General features: G+C 50.8%; 1 protein-coding gene across 3 annotated transcripts in view; it reads left to right on the top strand.

The window, feature by feature from the left end:
* Positions 1-26,786, top strand: part of FLNB (filamin B) — a 145,194-nt gene that overhangs the window by 115,413 nt on the left and 2,995 nt on the right. For 2 of the 3 annotated variants that reach the window (XM_047691055.1, XM_047691047.1), the window contains 15 exons: positions 1,336-1,407; positions 2,120-2,222; positions 2,937-3,077; positions 5,873-6,001; positions 6,866-7,039; positions 7,930-8,088; positions 8,398-8,601; positions 9,604-9,756; positions 9,861-9,983; positions 13,341-13,607; positions 14,264-14,401; positions 15,860-15,975; positions 19,130-19,262; positions 21,282-21,458; positions 25,736-25,954. In XM_047691055.1, the coding sequence (XP_047547011.1) occupies positions 1,336-1,407; positions 2,120-2,222; positions 2,937-3,077; positions 5,873-6,001; positions 6,866-7,039; positions 7,930-8,088; positions 8,398-8,601; positions 9,604-9,756; positions 9,861-9,983; positions 13,341-13,607; positions 14,264-14,401; positions 15,860-15,975; positions 19,130-19,262; positions 21,282-21,458; positions 25,736-25,954 (2,308 nt within the window). The remainder of the gene's footprint in view (positions 1-1,335; positions 1,408-2,119; positions 2,223-2,936; positions 3,078-5,872; positions 6,002-6,865; positions 7,040-7,929; positions 8,089-8,397; positions 8,602-9,603; positions 9,757-9,860; positions 9,984-13,340; positions 13,608-14,263; positions 14,402-15,859; positions 15,976-19,129; positions 19,263-21,281; positions 21,459-25,735; positions 25,955-26,786) is intronic. The other variant, XM_047691063.1, reaches the window with a different exon arrangement.

The raw sequence follows: 26,786 nt of genomic DNA, 5'->3' as shown, positions 1-26,786 counted from the left end.
GCAGGTGCAAGCTAGGATGGGTGAGGCGGGTCTGAGTGAGAAAGTCAGTGTGGAAATATCAAGGGCCATTTTAGCTGCTGAATCAGGGACCTGAAGTGGGGGCCACCAGATTCACTGGGAATAAATGTCCCCTCAGCTGGGAGGTCACCTCTAGTACCTGGTTTATGTCTTTATTCTTCCATTCCAAGCTCTCTCTAGCCTTACCCAGGTGGACTTTCTCTACACGTGGATTCCCTGCCTCCCTCTATAGACTTGTGGCCAGTGCTCACTTCGGCAGCACATATACTAGACTTGTGGCCAGAAGGACACAAGCGCCCAGTACTGCCTTCAGAGCTCTTGTCTCAAGGAGCCCCAGCAGGCTGGTTCAGTTAAATAGATCACACAGCCACGGGTCTAGCAGTGTTTCTGCTCATCTCGTCCCTGTTGAGAAGTCCTGGGTCAAAGGCCATAGAGTGGCCATTGAAAGATCTTTGACTAGTGTGTCCCTGCATAGCTCCACCGTGAGAGAGCCCTAGGAGGTGGGGGTAGGGCTGTTCCACATGGTGAAGCTCTCTTTCTGCAGATGCTGAAATACACAAAGAGGAGTGAAGCAGGCATGTTGGCCTTCCTCCCAGCAGGAGGGCCTTTCAGTTCTTGCTGTTGATGATGGGAGAAGAGGGGGATCCCTCCCTTACCAGGTCAATTGGACCAGGAATGTGAAGTCTGTGGTTTAAAAAAAAAAAAAAGAATTTATAAAGACTTTTAAAACATAAATACCACGGGCACTTATCAAGTAACAGGAAACCTCTTTCCCAATTCTGTGCCACAGAAGGGACTGGTGTTCCTTTTTCGCTGTTGGCACAACAAAGTCATCAGCTTTGTGCACGGGGCGCCTCCTACCCAGTGCTTTACAGCTCGTCTCGGTCCCTCCGAATGTCAAAGTACCCTTCCCCTTTCATTCATCAGACTTCATAGCTTTTTCAAGTACAGGTTTGCAAAATTAGCAGACTCCCTGGCAGGTGTTTTAGGTACCTCCAAGTTCTGAGGACCACAAGCAGCCCGAGTAAAGAACCCCGCACGTATCACTACAGACTCTCCAACTAGCATTTCTCTGGGCCGGCTTCCTGGAAGTGGGGTCATGGGTTTCAAGGGCATGTGGATTTGACACTTGAAGGAAGGATGCCGGCTTGCTCTCCACAAGGCGAGGAAGGTTGTAGGCTCCCGCTAGAGCAAGTGGTTCCTGCTGTATGAGACAGAGCCGTTGGGAAGGAAGCGGCCCTCAGGTTGTAGGACCCACTAAAGTAGCAGCGTCCCTTCCGTGTGATTCCCGACTAATCTCCATTTGCCACCAACCAGGCCACGGATGGGGAAGTCGAGGCTGTGGAGGAGGCTCCGGTAAATGCCTGTTCCCCCGGATTCAGGCCCTGGGTACACTTTTTTTTTCCCCCCTTTTGGCATTTCTGTGTTTACTCAGCCTTCATTTCAGAAAGCTGCAGCCTGCTTCTGGGGATTGCTTAAGCCCTCTGGGTGTCCTGGTCATTGGTTTGCCCCCCCCACTGATCAGTCCGTCACAATGATCCCCCGCTTCCTCTGTAAAGAGACCCACCTGTGTCATCGTCTGCGCTCCACGAATCTCCAGCCGTCATGTCTGTGATCACGCTCGGTGTCATTTGTCTCTGCGGTTCGGAGAAACACGGACTGTCCTAAGCCCTCCTGCTGACGCGCACAGCCGCCCCTTGCACAGTTGGTTTCTGTTCAGGGGAGAGCCACCCGCTGCTACTTTCTGCCACCTAAAACGCACATTCTTTTCCAGGCCACAACTAAACCTTTCCAGGTGGAGCCCTTGGGACCCACAGACATTGCTCTCTCTCACTTTCCCATTCCCCCGTGAGCTCTGCTGGGAATTCTGCAAGTAGAGCGCCTAGCGATTGTTAGCAATTGGTCAGCATGACTTCTCCAGTACCCCAGGCTCTGCTTTGGCCCCAGGGCATTAGACAGAGGCCATCCCGCATGGACGGCAGCCACATCCCCAGATCCCGGCTACACTGGCTTGCAGGATTCCCAGTTCTCTGCCCTCTGTTGCTTCATCAGCCCACACCATGGTCCGCTCTACCCAGTGACGACTGCTTCCTGTTTTTAGGTGACTGAAGAGGCCTATGTCCCTGTGAGTGACATGAACGGCCTGGGGTTCAAGCCTTTCGACTTGGTCATTCCGTTTGCGGTCAGGAAAGGGGAAATCACCGGTAAGCACAGTCACGAAAGCCGCCTTATTCTCCCTGGATTGCATTAGCTTTCCAGAACGTTGCCCGGGAGGTGGTCCCACCTGTCCCTGATACCTGGCATCCTGAACCCAGCATCCCTGTTTCCTGCTGTAGGGGATTGTTCCATGAGCCCCGAGACAGCAGAATGTTCACTGTATATATGTGTGTCTCTGAAGGGGCTGCTTCATTTAGGACTTGCATTACATCCTAGAGAAGGCCAGGCACTCTCTCCAGGTTATGAACTGCTGTATTTAGATACCTCTCGACTGTCAGGTTCCTGTCCCACCTTTCTTCCTGCCATGTCTTACTCGCATTCACCTTTCCAGAGGTGACATTCATACTGAAGTCTCTTGTACAAGCCTTCCTTTCTCTCCCAGCCTCCTTTTAATGCCCTTTTTTCTTTGAGCTGACTCTGCTACTGGCCTCATGGTCTTTTCTAGTCTAGTTTGAGCTTCTCACTTGCAAGTACAAAGGTAGAAAACTCTTTACTGGAGTTGCCTGCTGCATTTTGTGGAAGGAAAAGGGAACAAAATAAAGGTAGACATGTCTCTGTTTTCCTGTTGTCCTTGTCCTGTCTTGACACTTTAGGCAGCAGGGAGTGCCCTCCGATATGAAGGCCACCTGTGCCTTTGCACTGAGCTTCTCCGGGGGAAGTGCCTGGGGGGCTCATTGCCCTGTCTGTCCGTGGTCCCGCAGGAGAGGTCCACATGCCTTCCGGGAAGACGGCCACACCTGAGATTGTGGACAACAAGGATGGCACGGTCACGGTCAGATACGCCCCCACTGAGGTCGGGCTGCATGAAATGCACATCAAATATATGGGCAGCCACATCCCTGGTGAGTTGGGCTCTGCACCTGGGCAGTATGCCCACAGGACGGCGTGACTTGGGCCTTGGTATCTGGGAGGTTTGCATAGACGTGTAGTTAGCTGCCACGTGGGAAATCGTTCTCAGTGGCAGGATCAGGAATGCAGTGTAGGGGTCGCTATGAAACCAAAGCACCTGTGACCCCAGCGGATCCAGAAGGGACAACGCAGCCTAGCGTCCTGGGTCACAGTTCACGCCCTTAGGTCCGTGATTGTTTGTGTTTGTCACTGTGCCGAGCGCGGTCAGACGGTGTGCTGGGAGAAGAATGTGAGGTTCCCGGGGGGACTTTCCAGCGTGGCCTGCAGAGCCTGGTGTGATGTGGGGTTTTGGGGCGGAAGGAGAGGACAAGCTGCCTTACGTTCACACTGACCTTGACAAGGAAACTCAGCTCAGATTTCATGTCCATCAACCAACACAGTGTTATTCTTGTTCTTGTTCTTCTTCTTCTTTTTTTTAATGTTCAAATAGTTTTATTTTTTAATTTAATATTTTGAGTAAGCAACATATCCTCATGGTTTAAAAAACGGTACGGGGAAAGGTTTCCTTCCTGCCTGTATCACCCACCTGACCTCTCCTCGAACTTGACTGCTGTTAACTCTTTACGTGGGACTTCAGAATATTTTTAAGACTCTACAGACAAATGAAAAATACGGATTCTTAAGCCCTTTCCCATTCGTGCATTAATAGCAAAGTCTGCACATCATTTTGAGCTCGTCCTTTTCCATCTGACAGAGTATCTGGGAGAGCTTTGTGCTCCCAATGATAGAGCGTGTTTGTGGTGTCGCACTGTTGGGGTGAGCACGGTATATTCCACCATTACCCTCACTGGAGGACATTGAGGGTCTCCCCTGCCTTTTGCTGTCATTAGGCAGCAGTGAATAGCCTTTGTATCCATCATTTCACACTCACAAAGGTACAGCTGTGAGGTTTAATTCCCAAGGCACGTATTGTGGCCACAGGTAGAGACAACTGTCATTTTTAAGAATTATTTTTATTAACATATAATGTATTCTTTGTCCCAGGGGTGCAGGTCTGTGACTCATCAGGCTTACACACTTCACAGCACTCACCATAGCGCATACCCTCCCCAATGTCCATAACCCAACCACCCTCTCCCTACCCCCCACCCCCCAGCAACCCTCAGCTTGTTCTGTGAGACTGAGAGTGAGACAACTGTCATTTTGATAGATCTTGACAAATTATCAAGACAGATCTTGACAATTGCCTCCCCTCATCCTCACATGCACCAGCAAGGTAGATGAACACCTGCTTTCTACCAGGTTTTGGATCTTTGCCAGACCATTCAGAAAAACAGTATCTCTGTGTTTCTTTGTATGTCTCTTGCAAATGAGGCTGAGCAACTTTCTATATGTCTAAGTACCGTTTGTATTTCTTTCTCTGTGAACTGAGCGCTTGTTTCCTTGGCCAGGTTTTTCTCTTGGGTGATTGGCTTTTGTCATATCCCTTTCTGAGAGCAAATTAAATACTGGAGAGATTAGTCCTTTGTGATAGAAGTCGCAAATATCTCTCCAGTTTGATGTTTGCTGTAGTTCATACATACATGTGTGCATAATATTTATTTAAAGCAAAAATATGTTATCTGCTTGTATCTAAATATTCTAAAGATGCAGATACAGAGAAAGTAAAAAAATGTCTTTCTCTTTCCCTTTTACTACCACTGCTGAGGTGTGAGTCTTTTCAGATGTTTCTTTCTGTGCCTGTAAAACATGCAACATGGTTTTTTTTTCTTCAAAGAAATGAGATAATGGTATTAATATTATATAGCAGCTTGTCTTTTTAACATGACACGTTATGAATAATCTCTCAAGTTAATACACACAGATCTCCCTCTTTTTTTTTTTTTGGTAAGAGAGTGCATGTGCCTGCATGTGGGCAGGCAAAGGGGGGGGAGGGGCAGAAGGCGAGGGAGAGAGAGAATCTCAAGCAGGCTCCACGCTCAACATGGAGCCAGACACAGGGCTGAATCTCAGGTATATATATGCCCTGAGCTGAAATCAAGAATCAGACGCTTTGAGCCACCCAGGCTCCCCTTTACTCATTATTTTTAACGACCTGCCAGTAGACCCATGTTTACTTAACTGGCCCCCTGTTGTTGGACACTGGAGTCTTTTCCTAACTTGGGTCTGAGCACTATGGAAGTGGAAGTCCTTGGACAGGGCTGGGTCTGAGGTGTGGGATAGATTACTAGGGCCCTCCTAGGGCCTTACATTTTGAAAGGGGCAGCAAATGGCCTTCCCAAAAGACTTCTCCAGTTGTGTTCCATCCAGTAGTGAGTCATTTCTTCACATGGTCAGCTGTTTCCTCCCTTATTGGTCAACCTTTGGGATTGTTTTTCTTGTGCACTACGAGTAGACCCTTTGGGTATCCCAGCGTGGTCAGCTCTCCTGGAGTCTCCTTTGGATTTCTGCCCCTGTGTGGGAGACCCCGCCCTTGCTGCTGTTAAGGGGAATGTTAAGACACTGGGTGTCCTTGGGGCGCCTGGGTGGCTCAGTGGATTAAAGCCTCTGCCTTCGGCTCAGGTCATGGTTCCAGGGTCCTGGGATTGAGCCCTGCATCAGGCTCCCTGCTGAGCAGAGAGCCTGCTTCCCCTCTCTCTCTGCCTGCCTCTCTGCCTACTTATGATCTCTGTCTGTCAAATAAATAAACAAAATCTTTAAAAAAAAAAAAAAAAAGACATTGGATATCCAAGTGATGCATGTTCCCCTCAATGAGTCCCCCTTGATCTTATGTTCTGTGCCAACCCAGAAAGCCCGCTCCAGTTCTATGTGAACTACCCGAACAGCGGGAGCGTTTCTGCATACGGTCCAGGCCTGGTGTATGGAGTGGCCAACAAAACCGCCACCTTCACCATCGTCACCGAGGATGCAGGAGAAGGTACCGTGTGGTCTCTGTGGGTTTTGTGCTTCCGGCCATCTGTTTGGAGAGTCAAGTAGACACAGTTCCAGGACAGCTTTAAAAATTAGACTGCTGAGTGGTAGCATTTGTCTTGTCTTTTCTCCTCCATCTCTTCTGTAGAGCTGCTCTGTCTTCACCCAAGGCAGAACTTTTGAGGTCCTTTGTGTTCTGATGGAAATCAGTTTGATGCTGTGAGATGTTTTATGGGACTTGCCTGAAATTTAAGCATGTTTTTTGGTAGATGATGTTCTTGTTTTGTTCTTTTTTGCACGTGTACATGTATCTAGAAGACTGCCTGAGTTATTGCCCATTCCAGATAAAGCTCCATGCCTGTGCCCCCTGTCACCTTGGAGACTTCTCAGTTTATGGTCCTTTTTTGAAGATTTTCTTTTTAAGTAATCACACCCAACACAGGGCTCAAAATCACAACCCAGGATCAAGAGTCACATGCTCTGCTGACTGAGCCAGTCAGGTGCCCCTAAATGTGTGGTCCTTACTGGATTTCATGATGGTACCTGGTGCCCCACCAGCAGGAACAGCCTGTGTGTGGCTCCCCTATACATGTGACTCATGTGCTGGACTCCTTTCACATCCCATGTATCCCAAAGAATAGAGAGATCTTGAAGGTCACTTATAGTGAAGAATTCAGCTGGTGAAGTGTCTTTCCAGTGGGCGGATTTGGCATGTCATTTGCTTTGCTCTGACATGCCCCTTGGTGGCCCATGTGGCATGCATCAGCCTCTTGTTCCCAGCATTGGGACCACCCTGGATGAGTTGTGATCTCTGTTGAAACAAGGGAACACACTCTCTCTAAGGGCTCGCCCTCCTTCCTCCCATCTGCAGGTGGCCTAGACTTGGCTATCGAGGGTCCCTCCAAGGCTGAAATCAGCTGCATTGACAACAAAGATGGGACATGCACAGTGACCTATCTGCCCACCCTGCCAGGGGACTACAGCATTCTGGTCAAGTACAATGACAAGCACATCCCTGGCAGCCCCTTCACAGCCAAGATCACAGGTAGGATTACCTGGCTCCTTTGGGGGGTAAGGGGGTGGGAGAGGCTGCCTATGGGGAGGTGTGGCTGCCTGGACAGCCCCTCTCCCCAACAGACCCATGGCAGTAGGCTAGGCATCTAAGTGTAGATTCTACTTCCAGACTCCTTGGGGAAGAATTGAGGTGCAAAGTCAACTTTGGGCTGGCCCAGTTCCTCCAGTAGCTGGTAATCCAAGGGAGAGCCCATAGTACCCTTCAGACGGCCCTTGTTTGGTGCTAGTCGGGCCACAGCATGCCGGTAGCAGGCCCTCAGGTAGAGGCATTCACATACTCCATGATTCACGTAAATACATGAACTCGAAGATACCCTTCAGCATCACTACTGGTTAGATTTCCTTTCCATTTTATGGATGGAAAAACTGACACGGGGTGAGATAGTGACTTAGCCAAATTCATACGTGGGCGTTCGGGGACTCAGACCCAGGTTATATTGATTCAAAGCCCACACTCCCAGTGTCTGTTGTGCTGGCTGTGTTCGTGTCATGCTGTCAGGAGGTTATAAAGGAGATAGGAAAGGCGAGGTTCTTGACCCTGAGGTGTTCAGACCTATCCATGGGCAGTCAGCAGTCCTACGTGGAGCATGAGGAACGTATGCCTGAGGAATGTCCAAGGCAGGAGGTGACATGTGCCTCCTGCTGGCAAAGACGCCTTTAAAAAGGCGTGCAGCCAGTCTCCTGCCTGTTCCCAGACACCCATCAGCCAGCACTCATCGTTGGTTAGGTCTGCTCATGGTCCCAGACGGGCTTTTTCACTGAACTCTGAGTAACTCATTCTCCGTGCTCCTGCGTAAACGGTGTGTGGCTGGGGAGACCACACGTAACCTGAGCTGCACGGTCGGGGGGGCTGTTTCCCAGACGACAGCAGACGCTGCTCTCAGGTGAAGCTGGGCTCTGCTGCGGACTTCCTGCTCGACATCAGCGAGACAGACCTGAGCACCCTGACAGCCAGCATTAAGGCACCATCCGGCCGCGACGAGCCCTGTCTCCTCAAGAGGCTGCCCAACAACCACATTGGTGAGCCCAGGCTGCTTTCTGGCCGGGGCTGGGGCTGGGGCGGGAGATGGGGGGGGTGGGAGGGGGGATGGGCCTTCCCCCAGTCCCGTCCTGGGGACCCAGTAGCACACAAGAGCATGAAGCTGGGTCGCACATGCTAAGAATCCGAGTGCATTTCTGCATTGAGCTGTTGACCATCCCCTTAGACACTCTGGACTGCTAGAAAGTCAGGAAGGAAGTCCATTTCCATTCCTGCAAGTGTGTGTCCCTCCTGCTTCTCTTTCATCCCGTCTCCCGACCTTACCAACCCCAGTCTATGCTCCGGTGCAGGCATCTCCTTCATCCCCCGGGAGGTGGGCGAGCACCTGGTCAGCATCAAGAAGAACGGCAACCATGTGGCCAACAGCCCCGTGTCCATCATGGTGGTCCAGTCCGAGATCGGTGATGCACGCAGAGCCAAAGTCTATGGCCGTGGCCTGTCGGAGGGCCGGACTTTCGAGATGTCTGAATTCATTGTGGACACAAGGGATGCAGGTATGTGGAGACGTTCCTGGGGAAAGGCTTGCGGGAACGGTCTTCTTTTTGCTCAGGCTGCTTGTCTTTTCATCCTACCACCTCCCCTTTCTTTCTGAGCATCCTTCAAGCTGTAGGTCTTGTACCTGCATCAGCATTTAGGGCCCACAACCCTCAGTGAACTGGGTATTATCTGTATTTCTAGATGAAGAAACTGAGGCTTTACAGAAGTGAACAGCCTGTCTGCTCCTGGCATTTGAATCCAGAGCCAAAACAAGTCACAGATCTGTCATGATGGGTACTCCCACCCTCACCGGCCGCTTTCCAGGACCTCCTGGGCTAATCCCAAGCAGAGGAGGTTGGCCAGCTGGCCAAGATCGTGTCAGCTGAGCTGTGCTTTCATGGAAATGTGGAATCTCTTCCTGTTTCCTCTTTAAAACGGCTTGAATTGGATCGGGCCTCTTCACACTGTGCTATGTGGCCATATATATCTTCATTGTCTGCCTTCTTGCGTCATGGCCATTTTGGTAGCTTTTGGACAAAGTGCCAGTCCCAGGGGAGAGAGCTAGAGAATTTCTGGTCTTGGTGGGCCGATGCTCCCTCTTGATTCTTCAGGTTGTTAAACCTTTGGATCTGCTCCCTTAGTGATTCCCGGGCTAGATGGAGACACCTGGGCGCAGTTTGAAGGTTCACATTCTCAGACCTGGAGCTGGTGATGAATACATGCCTTTCTTGAAGGCATGTGGTCAGAGCATCTTCCCAGCGGGTTCTGTAGGACCGGGGCTCCGTGGGATGTTAATACGTATCCTTGAGAGGAACTGTGGTCAAAGCCACGCTCAGAGGTTTTTTGCTATGGGACTTCACTTGCTCCCCTGCCTGAGGCTCCCTGATTGGGGCTGCCTGCCGTTTCTATCTTTCCACCATCTGGAAATAACAGCTTGAATTTCCGTTCCTTCTGCATGCTTCGAGCTCCCCCTCCCCAGTGAGTTGTGGTGCCATCAGCCCCGGGCTACCGTGTTGCAGGTTATGGTGGCATATCCCTGGCAGTGGAAGGCCCCAGCAAAGTGGACATCCAGACAGAGGACCTGGAAGATGGCACTTGCAAGGTCTCCTACTTCCCCACTGTGCCCGGCATTTACATTGTCTCCACCAAGTTCGCTGATGAGCACGTACCTGGTGCGTCTGGCCCCCTCTGCCCTCCCTGTGTGGTGCTTGGGTTTTCTGTCAGTGCCGTGCCTCAGCCTCTGGGCTGCTCACCAGGGCCTTCTCGGTTCTCGCAGGGAGCCCGTTCACCGTGAAGATCAGCGGGGAGGGGCGAGTCAAGGAGAGCATCACTCGGACCAGTCGGGCCCCGTCTGTGGCCACTGTTGGGAGCATCTGTGACCTGAACCTGAAAATCCCAGGTGAGCATGAGGAACGTGGGGGTCGGGGTGGAGAGCACCCCTGGGAGCCATGTCTGGGCATGGCCTAGGATGTACTAAGTGCTCTGTGGTGACTATTTATAAGTAAGTAAGCAGTGTATTTGTTTGTATTTTTCATACTGTTTTCACAGAGTCCCATCTAAGGAAAAAATACCTGGTTACCTGTTCCCTTTTTCTTCTTCCAAATGAAAATTTTTTTATTGTGTCGCATGGCGGGGAGACGGGCTTTTTTTTTTTTTTTTTTTTTAAAGATTTTATTTATTTATTTGACACAGAGAGATCATAAGTAGACAGAGAGGCAGGCAGAGAGAGAGAGGGAAGCAGGCTCCCTGCTGAGCAGAGAGCCCGATGCGGGACTCGATCCCAGGACCCTGAGATCATGACCTGGGCCGAAGGCAGCGGCTTAACCCACTGAGCCACCCAGGCGCCCGAGACAGGCTTTTAGATTTGAATTTACTGTCCATTAAATAGAGTCATGTCAGTGAGAGAATTGGCCCTGTCCTTGCCAATAGTTGGAAGTATTTCAGAGGTGTCAGCCCAATGGCATCCTTCTAATATTCGATGCATTTCTTCCATCGCTATAGTGAGAATGAAGACTAGGTGGGTGGGCCACATCCGGCCTTTTCGTCGTGAATGGTGTAAATGGACACTGTGAATGGATCTGTCTGAATATGGCCCAGGCTCCTTCCATAAAGAGCTGTCCCTGGGGTGCCTGGGTGGCTCAGTTGGTTAAGCATCTGCCTTTGGCTCAGGTCATGATCCCAGAGTCCTGGGATCAAGTCCCACATCAGGCTCCCTGCTCAGCGGGGAGTCTGTTGCTCCTGCTCCCTCTGCCCCTTTGCCTGCTTGTGCACACTCTCTCCCTCTCTTTCCCTCAAATAAATAAAAAGTAAAGAGCCATCACAGTGAGTGCAGGTGTAAGGGTCCTGTGCCCACAAGCGGGCACAGGCTGTGTTGTGGCACAGATCCATGTGGACAGAAAATTGAAACGGTCTTCAGATCACGCTCAGGTTGTGATTTGGGAGAAGGGGCTGCTTCTCCTCCGTGGCTCTTCCCCTCTTTCCCAACATGCCCCACTTCTACCTACTCTGCCTTCCCCATGGTCCTCAGTGGCTTCTTCGTATGTGGCTGCACCGCTGGCCACGTGAGAATTCGGGGAAGGCCTCCTTACTACAGCGTCCATATGGAATCACTTACTAAAAATAGCTGATGCATTGTGATTGTGAAAAGTTCAGGTGTTCCAACCCCGGGAAAGGAAGTGTCATCGCATCTCCAATCAGCCAGGAGGGTTGTGGCTCACATGTGAGGCACAGAGCTGGACCCCAGTTGCCTCCAGCTTCTTGGACATGTGGGGTCCCTTTCCAATCGCACCTGTGCACTTCTCACACACTGGAGTGTGGTCATCTTTTGATACTCCCACATCATTTTTTTTTAAAGATTTTATTTATTTATTTGACAGACAGAGATCACAAGTAGGCAGAGAGGCAGGCAGAGAGAGAGGTGGAGGCAGGCTCCCTGCGGAGCAGAGGGCCCGATGCGGGGCTCGATCCCAGGACCCTGGGATCATGATCTGAGCTGAAGGCAGAGGCTTAACCCACTGAGCCACACAGGTGCCCCTCATTTTTTTTTTTAAAGAATTTTATCCACTTATTTATTAGAGAGCGAGCAAGCAGGGGGAAGGAGTGGAGGGAGAGGGACAAGCAGACTCCACACTGAGCGTGGAGCCCGACACAGGGCTTGAACTCATCACCCTGAGATCATGACCTGAGCCCGAATCAAGAGGTGGACCCTTGACCAAGTGAGCCATGCAGACGCCCCTCCACATCATATTTTCAGTGACTACGTAAGATTACTTTCCATATCCTGATGCACCGTCCTTCCTTGCGTAGTCTCAGCACACGCACACTCATTTCCATCCCTGGATTCCGACAGCCGGGGCTCTGTAAAGTTCTCCGCTGTGTGCTCAGTCCATCAGCACGTCGGATGGTTGCCCCGGGGTGGGATGGCGTGGCTGCTGTGGTTTGAATGCTCCCCCACCCTGGCAGACAGACTGCCCTCGTGATAAAGGATCCGTGCCCATCTCCCCATTTCCCCACCAGCCCTGGGCAGTGTTTCCTTCTCACTTTGACCAATCCAATGGAAAAATATGGTGTCTGGTTTTCAGTTCCATTTCTCAGGTCCCTAGTGACACGGACTGTGTTTTTTTTTTCTGCTTTACATTTTTCATTTTGCAAGTTCTCTGTTTCCTGAGGAACTAGCAGGTCAGTTACTTTTTCCCTAAGGTCTCCCTGGCTCTTGGCTCCTCTTTTCTCTGATCAGGTCCTTCTCAGTGCCGGCTGACTCTGGGTGAGACTCGCTTCCCCCCTTACTACCTAAACGAGCCTCTGGCCTCGGTTAGAATGGAAGACAGCTCATCAGTTTCCAGATGTCCTCTGGACCCAGGCCATGTGGGGATGACCCTCTCCTCAACCGTCCTTCCTTTCTCTGTCCTCAGGGCTCAAAGTCATGGCTGCTCAGCCCAGGTCGTTGTAGGGCTGGCGAGCGCAGCTTCATGTGGCTCTAGGTGATGGCATTACGTGGTCACCCAGCATGCAGTGTGCCTGTCTCTACCACGTCAGTGCGAGCACGGTCACTGGCACGGCATGAGCGCCGAGGGTGTGGCAGACACGGTCTGCGTCCCGGTGTTGGTGACCGGAGGCGTCACTCTTCTGAAAGCATGGCCTCTGGTATTTGACTCACTCGAAGCTTGGCTCACGCACGGTTTCCCTTTGTGGTTGTGACCAACGTGGGTTCACTTTTTCTCTAAATGCATTTGTCTTGTTGCCTCAAAGAAATGCCAAGCTTCTTAAAGGTATGGGGTGACAGTTCTTATATTTGCTCCCCTTACCTACCTATGGAAATGAGCCCCAGTAAGCATGATGAGTGGGCACGTGTCACCTTTGGCTTAGGAACATCTGATCTGTTATAATGGTTTCTGTTTACTTGCTGTCACTTATCAGCTCCAGGCCCTGGTTTGAAACTGCTGTGCGGAATTAATGCCAGCTAGGAAGTCTATAAAAGTACTCGGTGGGGCAGACAGTGTCACTATCCCTACAACATTCTCTGCACTGGGTGGCTGGAGGGGCCCTGGCATCTCCATGGTGGCCACAGCAACCCAGGGTTTGAGGGAGACAGGAGGGTAGGCATCCCGCCTGAATGGGAGGAAAGCCTGAGCACCCCACATCCCACCCTGGGCTGCCCCTGCCTTGCCTTCTGCTGCTTGCCCTGCATGGCCTGCTCTGCCTTGGTCCCTCACCCTAACCCTGCTCTCTTCCTCCCCAAACTTCCGCCTCCTTTCAGAAATCGACAGCAGTGACATGTCAGCCCATGTCACCAGCCCCTCTGGCCGCATCACCGAGGCAGAGATCGTGTCCGTGGGGAAGAACTCGCACTGTGTCCGGTTTGTGCCCCAGGAGATGGGCGTTCACACAGTCAGCGTCAAGTACCGCGGCCAGCACGTGACCGGCAGCCCGTTCCAGTTCACCGTGGGGCCACTGGGAGAGGGGGGCGCCCACAAGGTCCGCGCTGGAGGCCCTGGCCTGGAGAGAGGAGAAGCAGGGGTCCCAGGTGAGCTTGCGGGCGGGCTCGTAACTTGAGAACAGGAGGAGCCTGGCGGTGTGAGCACCCCACGTTCTTCACGTGAATGGGATTCTGACGGTGGTATTGAGGGGCATTCTTTAAAACAAGGCTTCTGTGGCTACACATGATTGGGAATTGCCCACTTACCCAAAGTTAATAAACAAGCTTACTGAGAGACCCCTAGAGCCTGTAATGGTGCGTGTGAGCATCTAAGAGGGAGGCAGGCTAAGGAAGCTCTTTGCAGACTGTCCTGCAGCGCTGACATTTGGTGGGACACACTGGAATTCTACAAAACCCATTGTGGTGGTGGTTGCTGGTGGGAAGATCTGGTGGTGGTTGCTGGTGGGAAGACACACTGGAATTCTACAAAACCCATTGTGGTGGTGGTTGCTGGTGGGAAGGGACAAAACTGAGCGTTCTCATCTTTTTCTGCCTTGGTTGGGTGTGTTCAGAGATGCCTGATTTCCCACAAACTTCATGTTCTCATGGGTGGTGCTCCGAAAACATCGGTGATGCCCTTCCTTGGGGCTCTGCCTGGCCTTAAAGGAGAGAAAAGGGAGCAGATGTAACCCAGCATCGTGGGTGTGAGCTAGAAGAGAGCGTGTCCCAGGCTCAGTCGCTAACCAGGTGTTTCTTTGCTTTAGCTGAATTCAGCATCTGGACCCGGGAAGCAGGCGCTGGTGGCTTGTCCATTGCCGTCGAAGGCCCCAGTAAGGCCGAGATTACGTTCGATGACCATAAAAATGGATCATGTGGTGTGTCTTACATTGCCCAGGAGCCTGGTATGTAATCACGAGCCAGCTGAGGACGTGGTCCTTGTTGGGGGATGCCTAGGCTGTGGGGAACGGAAGCCTGGCCAGCTAGCTCGAGTCAAAGTGGAGTGTATCGGTATGGGTGCGTGGGAGTGCCTTCTAGAAATCCATGGCAGGAAATCGGTCGGGCCTCGGGGCAGGAAGTGTGGTTCTCTGGTACCTCTCTGCTGGCCTCTCCTTCATGCTTTCATTCAGCCCTGCCCTTCCTCCCGCTGACCAGCCTCTCTTCCCATCCTTGGCCACTGGCTCTGTGGCCTCAGGGCTCTGAGCTCCCTTGAGCAGCAGCTCTTAACCTTTTTGTGAACTGTGGACTCTCTTGGGCATCTCCTAAAGCCTACAGGGACTGTTCTCAGGATAATGTTTTAAACATATAACATAAAATGCATTGGGTTATAAAAGAAATCAGTTACATTAAAATGGAGTTAACCAAAATCTTCAGGGGAATGTGTAACATAGTAACATATGCACATTCTTCCTGAATACATTAAGTCATAGGATTTGGCGGTGGTCTGCTAAGGACCTTAATTTCAAAGTAGAGGTGAGAGTAAAAAATATGTTAAGGTATATATAAAACTGTAAAGTGACATGAAAATATCTGTGATCTGTGAGTGGTGACAGAGTCACACTTGATGTGTGCTTTGAGTGTTTCCTGTTGATGTTTTTTTTTTTAAAGATTTTATTTATTTATTTGACAGAGAGATCACAGGTAGGCAGAGAGGCAGGCAGAGAGTGAGGGGGAAGCAGGCTCCCTGCTGAGCAGTGAGCCCAATGCAGGGTTCCATCCCAGGACCCTGAGATCATGACCTGAGCCGAAGGTGGAGGCTTAACCCACTGAGCCACCCAGAACCCCTCTTGTTGAACTTTCTAATAGAAAGAAAGGAAATGCTAAATTTCAGCCTGAAGTTATTAGTAAAAGTAAAAATGTAATTTTTTTTCCCATTCAAGTTTCCTGGGTCTCCTGAGTTCTTAAGCAGGACCTTAGGGAGTCACTTGGACCCAAATTAAGACTCTTGGCCCTTGGGGTGCCTGGGTGTCTCAGTCAGTTCAGTGTCTGCCTTTGGCTCAGGTCATGATTCTGGGGTCCTGGGATCAGGCTCCCTGCTTGGCAAAAAGTCTCCTTCTCGTTCTACCCCTCCCCTCACTCATGCACGTGCTTGCACACACTCTCTCTCTCTCAAGTAAATAAATAAAATCTTAAAAAAAAAAAAAAAAAGAAGAAGAAGAAGAATATTGGCCCTTTCCCAACTAAAGGAATCCTATTGGCTCAACCTCAGCTAGGTGACCTGCCCTCAGCCAACCAACCAGCCCTGACGGTCGGGGAGGCAGAGGCTCTTGGAAGGCATTTCAGCCCTAGGAAGGAAGCCAGAGGCCACTCTGGAACTGCCTTCCCAGATTCTCTGAAATGATGGGACTTTCCTGTCCCCACAGGTAACTACGAGGTGTCTATCAAGTTCAACGATGAGCACATCCCTGAAAGTCCTTACCTGGTGCCAGTCATCGCACCCTCGGACGACGCCCGCCGCCTCACTGTTATGAGCCTTCAGGTGAGACGCAAGGAAACATCCGTCTCATTGGCCACAGGCCGACCAGTGAAACCCTGGACTCTTGAGGCCACTTCAATCCTCCCTTCAGTGCCAAGGGCCCCATTCCAGTGGGACCAGAGATGCTGCCAGCTGTAGAGGACCCTTCTTCCCATGGCAGAGTGAAACCCCCACCACCACCACGGTTAGGACAGGAGACACTTGGGGCAAGCGGAAACAGAGCCATAGTCAACAAAACACCTCAACATTTGGGAACAAGTTTGTTTCTTAAATATTTATTCAAGAGAAACGAAGGAGGCCTGTTAATAATCGGTTAAGGGTTAAGGAGGACTTTCCAACAGAAGAACACCAGGCCAACAGTCCGGGGACGTTCTGCCGGCTACTGCAGACTTCCTCTCCCTCCAAAAAGTCAATTGCGTTGATTTTATTATGGTGCTTTATTTATAAGGGTGCAAGGCACCACCTAAGGACTTTATTAGTATTAAATCCTTGCATGAGCCTGGGGAGTAGGTTTCTCCTGACCCCATTTTAAAGATGGAGAAACTGAGGTATAGAGAGGTTACAACTACCAGAAACCAGCTAACATGAGGCAGAGGGATGGTCTCTGTGGCTCCAGAACCCGTGGTCTTAACCATGGCCCCGTGAATCCCCCGCCTGGCACCATGGCAAGTGGTTACGTAGTTCAACCTGTGGAGGTGCCAGAAAGTGCAACTTTCCCCCTGTCTTCAACAGGCTGTCAAATTCAAGGTTTCATGAGAGCCTGCAGCCAGACTAATAACCGGTAGGGATGCCTTTGGGTCATTACTCAGGACACTGAAAAGCAATTAGGTGTCAGAAATCAGGAGTAGCAATTTGGTTGCAGAATCACACCAGAGTCCCCAAGTCTGATTTCTGATCAGTGGGATTTCTCAGTAGCCTTCAGCTGCCCCGCCCCAACCCCCATTTTTAAAAATCCTGTATCTGAGGTTGGTGATCTCATTGACCCTAATTCCACACACTTGGTTTACATGTGAGATTCTAACCTTACCCTGAGGAGAACTAGTGCCGCTGGTTGTTCCAAAACATCAGGGAACCCAGACTGAACCCAAAGCAGACTCACCTCGGCAGATTGAAGAGGCCTCACCCAAGAGTCCTCAGGGTGCGAACAGGTCGCTGCGGTGTAGATGTTTTTCTTGTGTTTCATTTAAAGGCTTCTTAACAGAAGTTTCTTCTGTGGCCGACTTAACTAAAACCTGTGGAGGGAGATAAACCCAGCGTTTGTTGAGGGCAGAGAGCTGCCTTCATGCATCTCGAAGATTTCTCTCAGATCTTCTGAGGCGTTTATCTCCCTCTTGAGGATTTAGCGGCAAGCGGATTCAGGTAATGTAAATGGTTCTGTCCCCAAAAAACCTGGTTTGGAGAAATCCTCTCCAGGAGACTTTTCTGTAGACTCCTCTCATCACCGTTAGGTCGTAAATATTTGAACAAGTGTGCAGTGGGCTGTGCGTGTCTCTTTGTCCCATTCCGCACCCCTCCCCCACCCCCACCCTGGGTCACTTGGTGCTGAGTGATATGTAAATTATTTATCGGAGATTTGCCCGCGGCCTGCATGCCAACATCTGGTGCTGATTAGGAAAAGAGAGGCATGTATTGTTTTGTCTTGCTTTTAAGACTTTTTAGAAAATTGAAGTCGGCTGGCATTTCGTAGAGGAGGGGATGGTGGGACAGGGGCAATCTGGCGATCAAAGATTCCTGAATTTTGTGTGCAGTCCTCTCTCCCCAGCCTGTGACCTCCAGTGCAGCACAGTGCAATAGAATGTTCTACAACAACAGAAATGTCTCACATCTCCTCTATGCAATGTGGTAGCCACTGGCCACACGTGGTTGTTGAGCCGCTGAAATGTCGCTAATGTAACTGAGGAATCAGATCTTCAATTTAATTTAATTTGATTTAAATTTTTAAAAATATATTCTTCTGTGGCTCGTGGCTACCAGTTAAGCAGTGCAGCTTTACTGCCTTATTGATGAGACGTGGTCCTGGGACAAGCAGCCTCAGCATTGCCTGGGAGTTTACTAGAATCCTAGAATTCCAGGCTCTCTGTGCCCCCCCCACCCCCTGCCCCGGCCCCTGACCCTCTGGATCAGAATCTGCATTTTAACAAGACCCCCATGTACTTCAATTGCACACTGCGGTATCATCTGAGGAGTGGCTGTCTGATCGACTTCACCACAAAACTTCTAACGAATTAAATCTTGTGGTTCAGGCAGGACTGGCCAATTTTAAACTATCTTAAGCATCTAAACCTCTAATCCCCTTCTCCTGTGAGAGGCTCTAGTTTCCAGGGCTGAGTGTGGAGGCTAAAACTGAACCAGTGAAGAGTAAAAGCTAGACTTCTTTCTGTTGAGGCGGGGGAGGATGGCGGGGGCTGGGGGGGAGACGGGGAGTTAAGTGCAGATAATTTCTGAGTTCATATACATACTTAATGATAAGCTGATCTTTGGGAGACTTTCTGTGTATGGACCAGCCCCTGCGCTGAGTGCTTGGAATGTATCACTTCCTTTCATCCTCATATGGCAGCTCTCTGGCGTAGATTCGGTTATTTGTGCCCATTCTAGAGATGAGGAGACTGAGACTCAAAGGTGGAACAACTTACTTACATAGCTAGGAAATGGTAGTCACCCCAGGTCCCGCTGGGGTGTATACTCCTCTATGAGTTTATTAAAAGTTGTCTCCATTCCTACCCTTGAGATAAAAAATGGCAATGATATAAAACTGTTCATGTTGATGAGTACAGGGTTTTGTCAGTTGCCAGGCTCCTCTTAAAAGAGGGTCCTTTCTGACCTGGAAGGCATTGGGTTTTCTGGCTGTCTGGTCTTGTTTGAGATATGGAAATTACAGTTCTGTTGGCGAGGATGTCTGAGTCTCCAAATCCGGTAACCCTCTCTCCCAGCCCGAACCGAGGTGCTAGACGGCGCTGACATGGGTCTCTGCTGTCTTATATTTAAAGCTAGAAGTGTGGAAGAAGGCACCTGCTCTTCTGTTGTGAGATGTTGTATGGTTCAATATCCTGGGCCTTTTTGCGTGAGAACTGTCCCCTGGAGTCCCAGGTCGGGTCAGTGTGTGCCACCGAACAGGAACACCAAGGGCCATAACCTCTTTAATGTATTAAATTCCCAGGAATCAGGATTAAAAGTTAACCAGCCAGCCTCCTTTGCTATAAGGTTGAATGGGGCAAAAGGCAAGATCGATGCAAAGGTGCATAGCCCCTCAGGAGCCGTGGAGGAGTGCCACGTGTCTGAGCTGGAGCCAGGTGAGCGGGGCGGGTGGGCAGACCCCGGCATCTGTGCCTCTCTGAGGCATGTTTCTGCAGGCGTGCACCCCCACGGAGGGCTCACTGGCCACACCGAGGCCAGCCAGCCTGCAGATCCCTTCTGCTGCTGTTGCCAGGCCCTGTTTATAAATTAGGGCATAAACATTCACCAGGGACAAGAAGGCACTTTAGGATACAGCCTTCCTTTTTCTTTTTTCCTTTTCTTTGCTTTTCTTTTTCTTTTTTTAAAAGAGTTTATTTATTTATTTGACAGAGAGAGAGAGACAGCAAAAGAGGGAACATAAGCAGGGGGAGTGGGAGAGGGAGAAACAGGCTCCCTGCTGAGCAGGGCTCCTGGACTTGATCCTAGGACCTCGGATCATGACTTGAGCTGAAGGCAGATGCTTAACCAACTGAACCACCCAGGCACCCCTTTTCTTTTCTTTTTTAACAAACTGTTTTATTTTCTATTGTTTTTCAGATTCTGTTCACATTCTGTTCATTGTGGTTTTTTCTTTTTCTTTTTTTTTTAAATTTTATTTATTTATTTGACAGATAAGAGATCACAAGTAGGCAGAGAGGCAGGCAGAGAGAGAGGAGGAAGCAGGCTCCCCGCTGAGCAGAGAGCCCGATGTGGGGCTCGATCCCAGGACCCTGGGATCATGACCTGAGACGAAGGTAGAGGCTTTAACCCATTGAGCCACCCAGGCGCCCCTGTGGTTTTTTCCTTCTAGTTTAACAAAATCTTAACAGATTTTTATTATGTTGTTAACCTTATGACACAAGTAAGTACTCTCTGACCTCACTTTACTCTGAGGGAAAAGTTAATTGATGTTCATCCGTAAATTTCAAAGAATCTGGGACTCCAGTATGCTTATGAGTCTAAGATTTTCCTGCCTGCTCCCTTGACATACGGAATTCTCTGACGTCTATCAACTTTAATGAGCCATTTTGCCAGTGAACATTTGTTAAGTGTGAGAGACTTGGCAGGATGGTAGGAGGAAGACATGATGCTTGCCCTCAAGCAGGAGCTCAGAGTGGGATGGGGACATGGCTGGAAGCCCGCAGTCCCCACCTGCGGAGGACCCCAGGTGGTCAACAATACCATGGGGACCCAAGGATGAAATGATGAGGGAGCAGGAGAGAAAAGTAGTTTCTGCCTTGGTGAGCCCGGAGGGCTTCTCAGAGGAAGTGACATGGAATGTGGGCCCCGATACGTGAGGAATTGTTGGGCATTTGCTATGTGTCCTACGATGTGTACAGTAAGGGTAGACATCTGGAGAGGTTGAAGGAGAACAGTCTGCATCCCAGGTGGGAGGGCTTCAAGGAGAAAGAGGTGATGGATAGATAGTCTTGGTGGCTGGTCATTGGACAGATTGCCACCTGCTGTGACCTAAACACTGGAAAACCTGGCCATAGCCCTTGGGGGGGGGCAGTTGTTAGCTTAGAGCTTAATTCAGGAGCATTAATGCTAGTTGGAACCATTTCTTTTCCCTTCAAGGGGCCAAGTAGAGAAACTTTGTGAGAAGTGAGCTTTTCATAAAGAAAGTGTTCTTCCCGGGTGCCTGAGTGGCTCAGTCGGTTAACCGTTGGCTCAGGTCATGATCCCAGGGTCCTAGGATCAAGCCCTGCATGGGGGTCCCTGCTCTTTGGGGAGCCTACTTCTCTGTCTCCTTCTGCCCTGCCCCCCACTCATTTTCTCTTTCTCTCTCTCTCTGAAAAATAAAAAACATCTTTGAAAAAAAGAAAGTGTTCTCCCAAGGCAGATGCCATGTTCTCAGAGGATAAAACCTAGAATTTGAGACTTGGATGCATTTCCCAAAGGGTTGACAAGGGACACATAAACAGGCCCATCTGGTTTTGAAATCCAACATACCGGGTACCAGGCTTCCAGGAGAGGTGTGGTCTTATTAATGATTTAAAACTCACCATCTCGGGCTGGACTCCCATCCTTTTTCCTCACTCCCTTGGTCGTATGCACATACTCAGCCTGACCCTGTACTCTGCTCACTCTCCTAGACAAGTACGCCGTGCGCTTCATCCCCCATGAGAACGGCATCCACACGATCGACGTCAAGTTCAACGGGAGCCACGTGGTTGGAAGCCCCTTCAAAGTGCGGGTCGGGGAGCCTGGACAAGCGGGGAACCCCGCCCTGGTGTCCGCCTACGGCGCCGGGCTTGAGGGGGGCACCACAGGTAACCCACGGCCTCCGCCTCTGATCGTTAGCTGAGCCTGCTCCAGGGGCTCAGCCAGCAGGAGCTCTTCAGGCTTCGGGAAGCCTTCCCTGACCTCTCCCCACCACCCCACACTCCCCCAAGCTGGGGAAGCTACAATGCTCAACACTTTGGAGCTCTTGATCTCTGGAGTTGTTTTGGGACATGTGCTTTGACCCTCGGTCAGTCCAAAAGCAAGGGCTTGATGACTGTGTTATCACACCTCATTACTATTTGCTCCACTTCGCCTGTCTTCCTTGGCCAAGTGCCTTGACTTCAGGGCCAGGACACCGATGGTGAGGGAAGACAGGGTCCTGTCTTTGCTTCTGAGGGTGTCTTTGCCTGCAAAGGATTCAGTGTGTGTCACAGGCCTCCTGGGAGGTCTCCTGCCCTCCATTCCTTCTGCAGTCCTGGGCTCACAGAAACAACCTTGAATTGGCAGTAGGACCTCTCACGGTCTGCGTCCCCCTTTTAGTTTCTGGTCCTTGTGGAGGAGGAGAAAAGATGGTGACAAAAAATTCTAGAGCTTTTCAGACTCGTTAGAGTCTGTTTTTAGTCTTTGCCGTGGATGGGGCATATTTGGTTGTGAAGGAGGCAGCGGGGATGTATGTAAAGGAAGCTGGCTCCGTCTCCTTGCTTCTCCCTCCTTCCGTCTAGACCCGGGAGGGAACACCACCTGTGGCTCAGGGGTGGACCTTCTGACTGCCTGTGTCTGTCACCCTCACACATGGTCACTTAACTAGTTGGTTTGTTAAAAAGGTGGACATACAGTGTGGCTTTTATTTTCCAGAAATAATCTCGGTGCACGTGTTGTTGTAGTGTTTTTCACTTGGCATCTTCGAGAACTTTCTGTGTCAAGACACAGATCTCTGCCCCTTGTAATGGCTGCGGTTCATGTTCATCCCGTGAGCCTCCAGGCAGGCCTTGGTGGGGGTGGGGGGTGTCACTGTATGGAGAGGGCCAGCCTGGGGAGCTTGTCCACTCAGGCTTCTCGGCAGGGCCTGTGTGCAGAGACATGGACGCACTGGGCACGGTTTGCACTGCGGGTTACCTTGGGCCTTGGGAAGGCAGCCCGGTCCCGGCTCAAGGCCCTTGTGTGTATATGTTCTGCTCCAGTCTCCTGCTGATGTGGTGACTTGGACAAAGCAGACCCACCTTGCCTGAGCAAGGAGATGAGTGGCTGCAGCTCCTGGGGATCCAGCCCTAGGGAGCCTGTGTCCCAAGTGGCCCGAGGGACCCTGTCTGGGTGCAAGAGTCACTGACAGACTGGCATGCGGCCCTGGGCTCCGGTTGAAGCAGTGGCCTCAGCAGAAACACCCGCAGGGGTGGCGTAAATATTTCTGGACTCCCAAGACCGTCTAGTCTGGCTCCACACTGAACTGTGGGCCAGCAGCCTGCCCTTAATAAGAGGCATGGTAACCCTTCGCCGTCCGCCATTACATTTCACAGATGAAGAAAGTGAGGCTCCGAAGGGTTGAGTCTCTCCCTAAGCTTACTTAGCTGGGAGTAACAGAACCAAAAATCAGTCTGGGTCCCTGACCTCAAAGCCTATACCCTTAACCCCGGAGTTTTGCTGCCCCTCTGAGTGGCTAGCTCACCCCAGATAATGACCATCCCTGGCCCACTTTGGGGGGTATCCTAAACCAGGACCCCTATTGCCCCAGCTGCCTGAAATGGTCCCCATGCAGGAGCGCAGGCATTTGGTCCCTGGCAGGACACCTGCCTTTAAAGACCACGTGGGGTCCTCCCGGCATCGGAGCCACACATACCTTGGTCCGGGTTGCACAGCAGCCACTGAGGTCTCCTGCAGCTGCCAGCAGCCACCTTCCCTCCTGCTGGGTCACACCTGCTGCGTTCGGGGCCTCTCGTGCTTCCTCTTGGCTGTTTGCATGCCTTTTCGGGAGCTTGGGTTTCAGGCTGTCCTTTGCAAGGGCTGGATGCCACTAAGAGAAGGAGCCAGTCTTAGAGGGAGACTCCCAGCCAGGAGGGAGAGGTACAGAGTATGCCTGTTTCAAACGCTGTGTCAATATTGCTCTTGTCAAGGGGAAGGCATCTTGTTTTTCTAGCCCTCCCGCTCGCAAGCCTTTTCCCAAATATCCATCCCAAGATAACACAGCTGCAGTGTGCATGGGATGAAAAGGTATCTGTGCTTGGCTGCTGGAGGGCCTGGCACCCTGACCTTCAGAATAAAGCAAACTTCCCTGTGTTTTTATGGGTTCGCTTGCTGTATCTTTTGGCTTGAGCTTTAAATGGGCCATTTTGCAGGTTTTGGAGCAGGGGAATGTGGAGAATTTGGGGTGGAACTCTCTGCTTGCCAGGGAGTTGAGAGGTTGGGCGTGAGACCAGGGGGTTCTCAATGCTCTGGGTTGGAAGACCAGTCTTCGTGATAAAATGCTCCAAGATCCCCCGTGCATGCCAGGTGGAGCCGAAGAGCCTCCATCCCTCCCCTGCCCCGTCGCCCACCTTCACAATAGAGTAGGGCTGCAGTAGACACGCATTCACCACACAGGAACTCAGTTGTGTACACATGGGGCTGCAGGGGGGAAGACCGCCATGCCCAGAGATGTTCAGGGTGTCATGCTCCACCTGGAGGCAGTAGGTAGAGGGACTCCTGCGCGTGGATTTTCTTTTTCCTCACTTCTCTCAGACAAATGCCTTAGCTCCACGCTGGCTGGGTCTCATGTTTAAATCCCAGTCCTGCCATTCCCCAGCCGTGGGACTTGGCGCCAAGGATTTGACCTCACCCGGTCTCCGCTTCCTTCCTGTAAAATGGGAAGAATAAGGGAGCCCACCCCACAGGTTGTTCCACGTAGCTCTTGCCCTGTCATTCCTTACTTCTCTTTTCCCACCTCATGTCTCCTGTCTCTCCAGGCCCTCACAGCCAGGATTCATAGATCTTGATCTTTCTCGAGAAGGCAGCAACTTGTTAAAATGGGTTGGGCTTCTCGCCACTACAGCCGGGTCTTTTCATCTTCACTTTAAAAATATCTTTCCTTATCGTCGCCTTGCAGCTACTTCCTGGAAATGCAGTCCCTTGTCGTGTGCCACCCCACCCCCTTGCCCACACAGCCTCACTCTTGGCTGCAGGGTTTAGAGACAAGGTTGAGATAATCGGGGGGCCCTGGGACAGGAGGAGCCTCAGGAGCTTCCAGAAGCAGCTGGGTTGTGTTTGGGGGTTGCATGATAGCAGCGCCTTTGTTTTATTGATAGCCAGAACAATAATTCTTTCTCTGGCCTAGGAGCTATAATTAAACCCAAATAGTTCCCAGCTGGGGCGGCATCCAGGGCTCTGGGGAAAAGCACTGCCCTGCACAAGGCTGCTGTGCTGGGGCTGGCCTGTAGAGGGCACTGTCGAGGGCAGCCTTCACTGACCACCTCATGCCTCCTGGCATGGGAAATGGGCCTGAAGGAGTGGAGGCTTCTGCAGGGCCCCGGGCTCAGGCAGGAATGCAGCACAGGCATTGATCAGCCCAGCTTTTCTTTGTCACAAGGCAGAATGTCCGTGCAGAAGGCCCCCGTGGGCCAGGCAAGAGACTCTGGAGCCACATGGAATTATTCATACCCCAGTTCTACCAGTTTCCTAGTTTGTATCACTGCCCGGCAAGTGCCCGAGCCTCCCTGAGCCTCTGTCGTTTGTTAAACAGGAGTCACTGTATACGTAACAGGATGCTTACTGTGGGATCTGGAACCCGAGCAGTGGAAGCTTGGGTCAGTTAGCAGGAGCCACTGTTTTGGCCTTGTTCTTGTTGCTGGTGCTCATGGCAAAGTGGGGGGCTGGCAGATTCCAACAGCCTCCCCAGACTTTAGCGTGGTGACTGAGGCAGGGAGCCTGTGGGAGGAGAAGATGCTCGGTCTGCTCGGCGTCTCCAAGTCCACTCGGGAAAAAGGAAAGGTCAGAGGGGCCCACGCATCCTCCACCCCGCTGGAGGCAGGGCTGAGCCCCCGTTAGCTGAAACAGCATTTTAGGCTGACAGCGAAGACTCCGGCTTCTTGTCCTCAGCCACCACGCCTGCCCAGAGGCAAGAACAGGGTGTCTTGGTGGTTGGGGCTGGTGGGCGAAAGGTCAGCCACACTCTTGCCTCCTGCTAGGAAAGGGAGTTACTGCCCTCAGGAGCTCAGAGCTAGTACCGACGCTGTGCCTCTGTGGGGAAACCTATGCCCCCCCCCCCGCCACTGCTTCACTGCCTCTGGGAAAGCTCCCCAAACCACATCCCCCCATCCCTCCAAACCAATACACATTCCCTCTTCATTTCTCCCAGGTATCCAGTCTGAATTTTTCATCAACACCACCCGAGCAGGGCCGGGAACGTTATCTGTCACCATTGAAGGCCCGTCCAAAGTTAAAATGGATTGCCAGGAAACCCCAGAAGGCTACAAAGTCATGTACACGCCCATGGCTCCTGGAAACTACCTGATTGGCGTCAAATATGGCGGACCCAACCACATTGTGGGCAGTCCATTCAAGGCCAAGGTGACAGGTAACAACCAAACGGCTTTGAAGTTACTGTTTTTCCTGTGGACTTTCCTGTCAGATTATCAACAAAGTTACTTGATACTAGAAACTGTGGGTAATTTTAGATATGTTGAATCTACTTTGAATCTTGAATATAAAGAAATGGTAGGATATTGCCAGGAGAGTAAACATCTTTAGAAGCCCGTGAATATGTGCTGACATCATCGCCCTATAAAATAATGAGTGTCGAGATTGAAAAATTTTTTTAACAGAACAGAAAAAAAATTTACATATTTGTTAAGATCAGGACCTGAAAAATCCTCCTGTTTCTAACCTTTTACTTTTAAAATAATCAAAAGGTTTTATTAAATTTATAAAAATGCATCTCCTTCAGAGCACTAGGAAAAATACCAGTCAGTAGCATCTCACAGCCCATGGGCCCCAGGTAATCATCATAAATATTGTGGTAAATCCCTTCCACTTGTCTCTGCTCGGTTCACTGTTGATTGGGTAGTATATATAGCTTCATTGCAGAAAAATTTATTAAAGAGTCAGATGGAAAAATCATCCTTTCACATGCAGAGAGAACCATTTTTGTTATTTTGTTTTATGTTCTCCCCAACATCTGACATTGTTTATACATAAGGGTATTTTATTTCCATGGAAAGAGGTAGATTCTGCAGGGTGCCACAGGTTATGTGGGAGGGATTTCCAGGCTTTGTCATTTGTCATTGCCCACTGTGTGGGGTGGGACCCAGGGGTTTGGAAGACATTATGGGTGTGAGATGGGGAGAGGGCAACGTTTAAATCAGGTGTTGGGGATACGAGGTGGGGATGTGGTAGCTTTGGGATCCAGC

Source organism: Lutra lutra, chromosome 1 (genome assembly GCF_902655055.1).
Source record: "Lutra lutra chromosome 1, mLutLut1.2, whole genome shotgun sequence".
In the NCBI taxonomy this organism is placed as follows: domain Eukaryota; kingdom Metazoa; phylum Chordata; class Mammalia; order Carnivora; family Mustelidae; genus Lutra; species Lutra lutra.
This window is presented reverse-complemented; position numbering and strand designations above follow the sequence as displayed.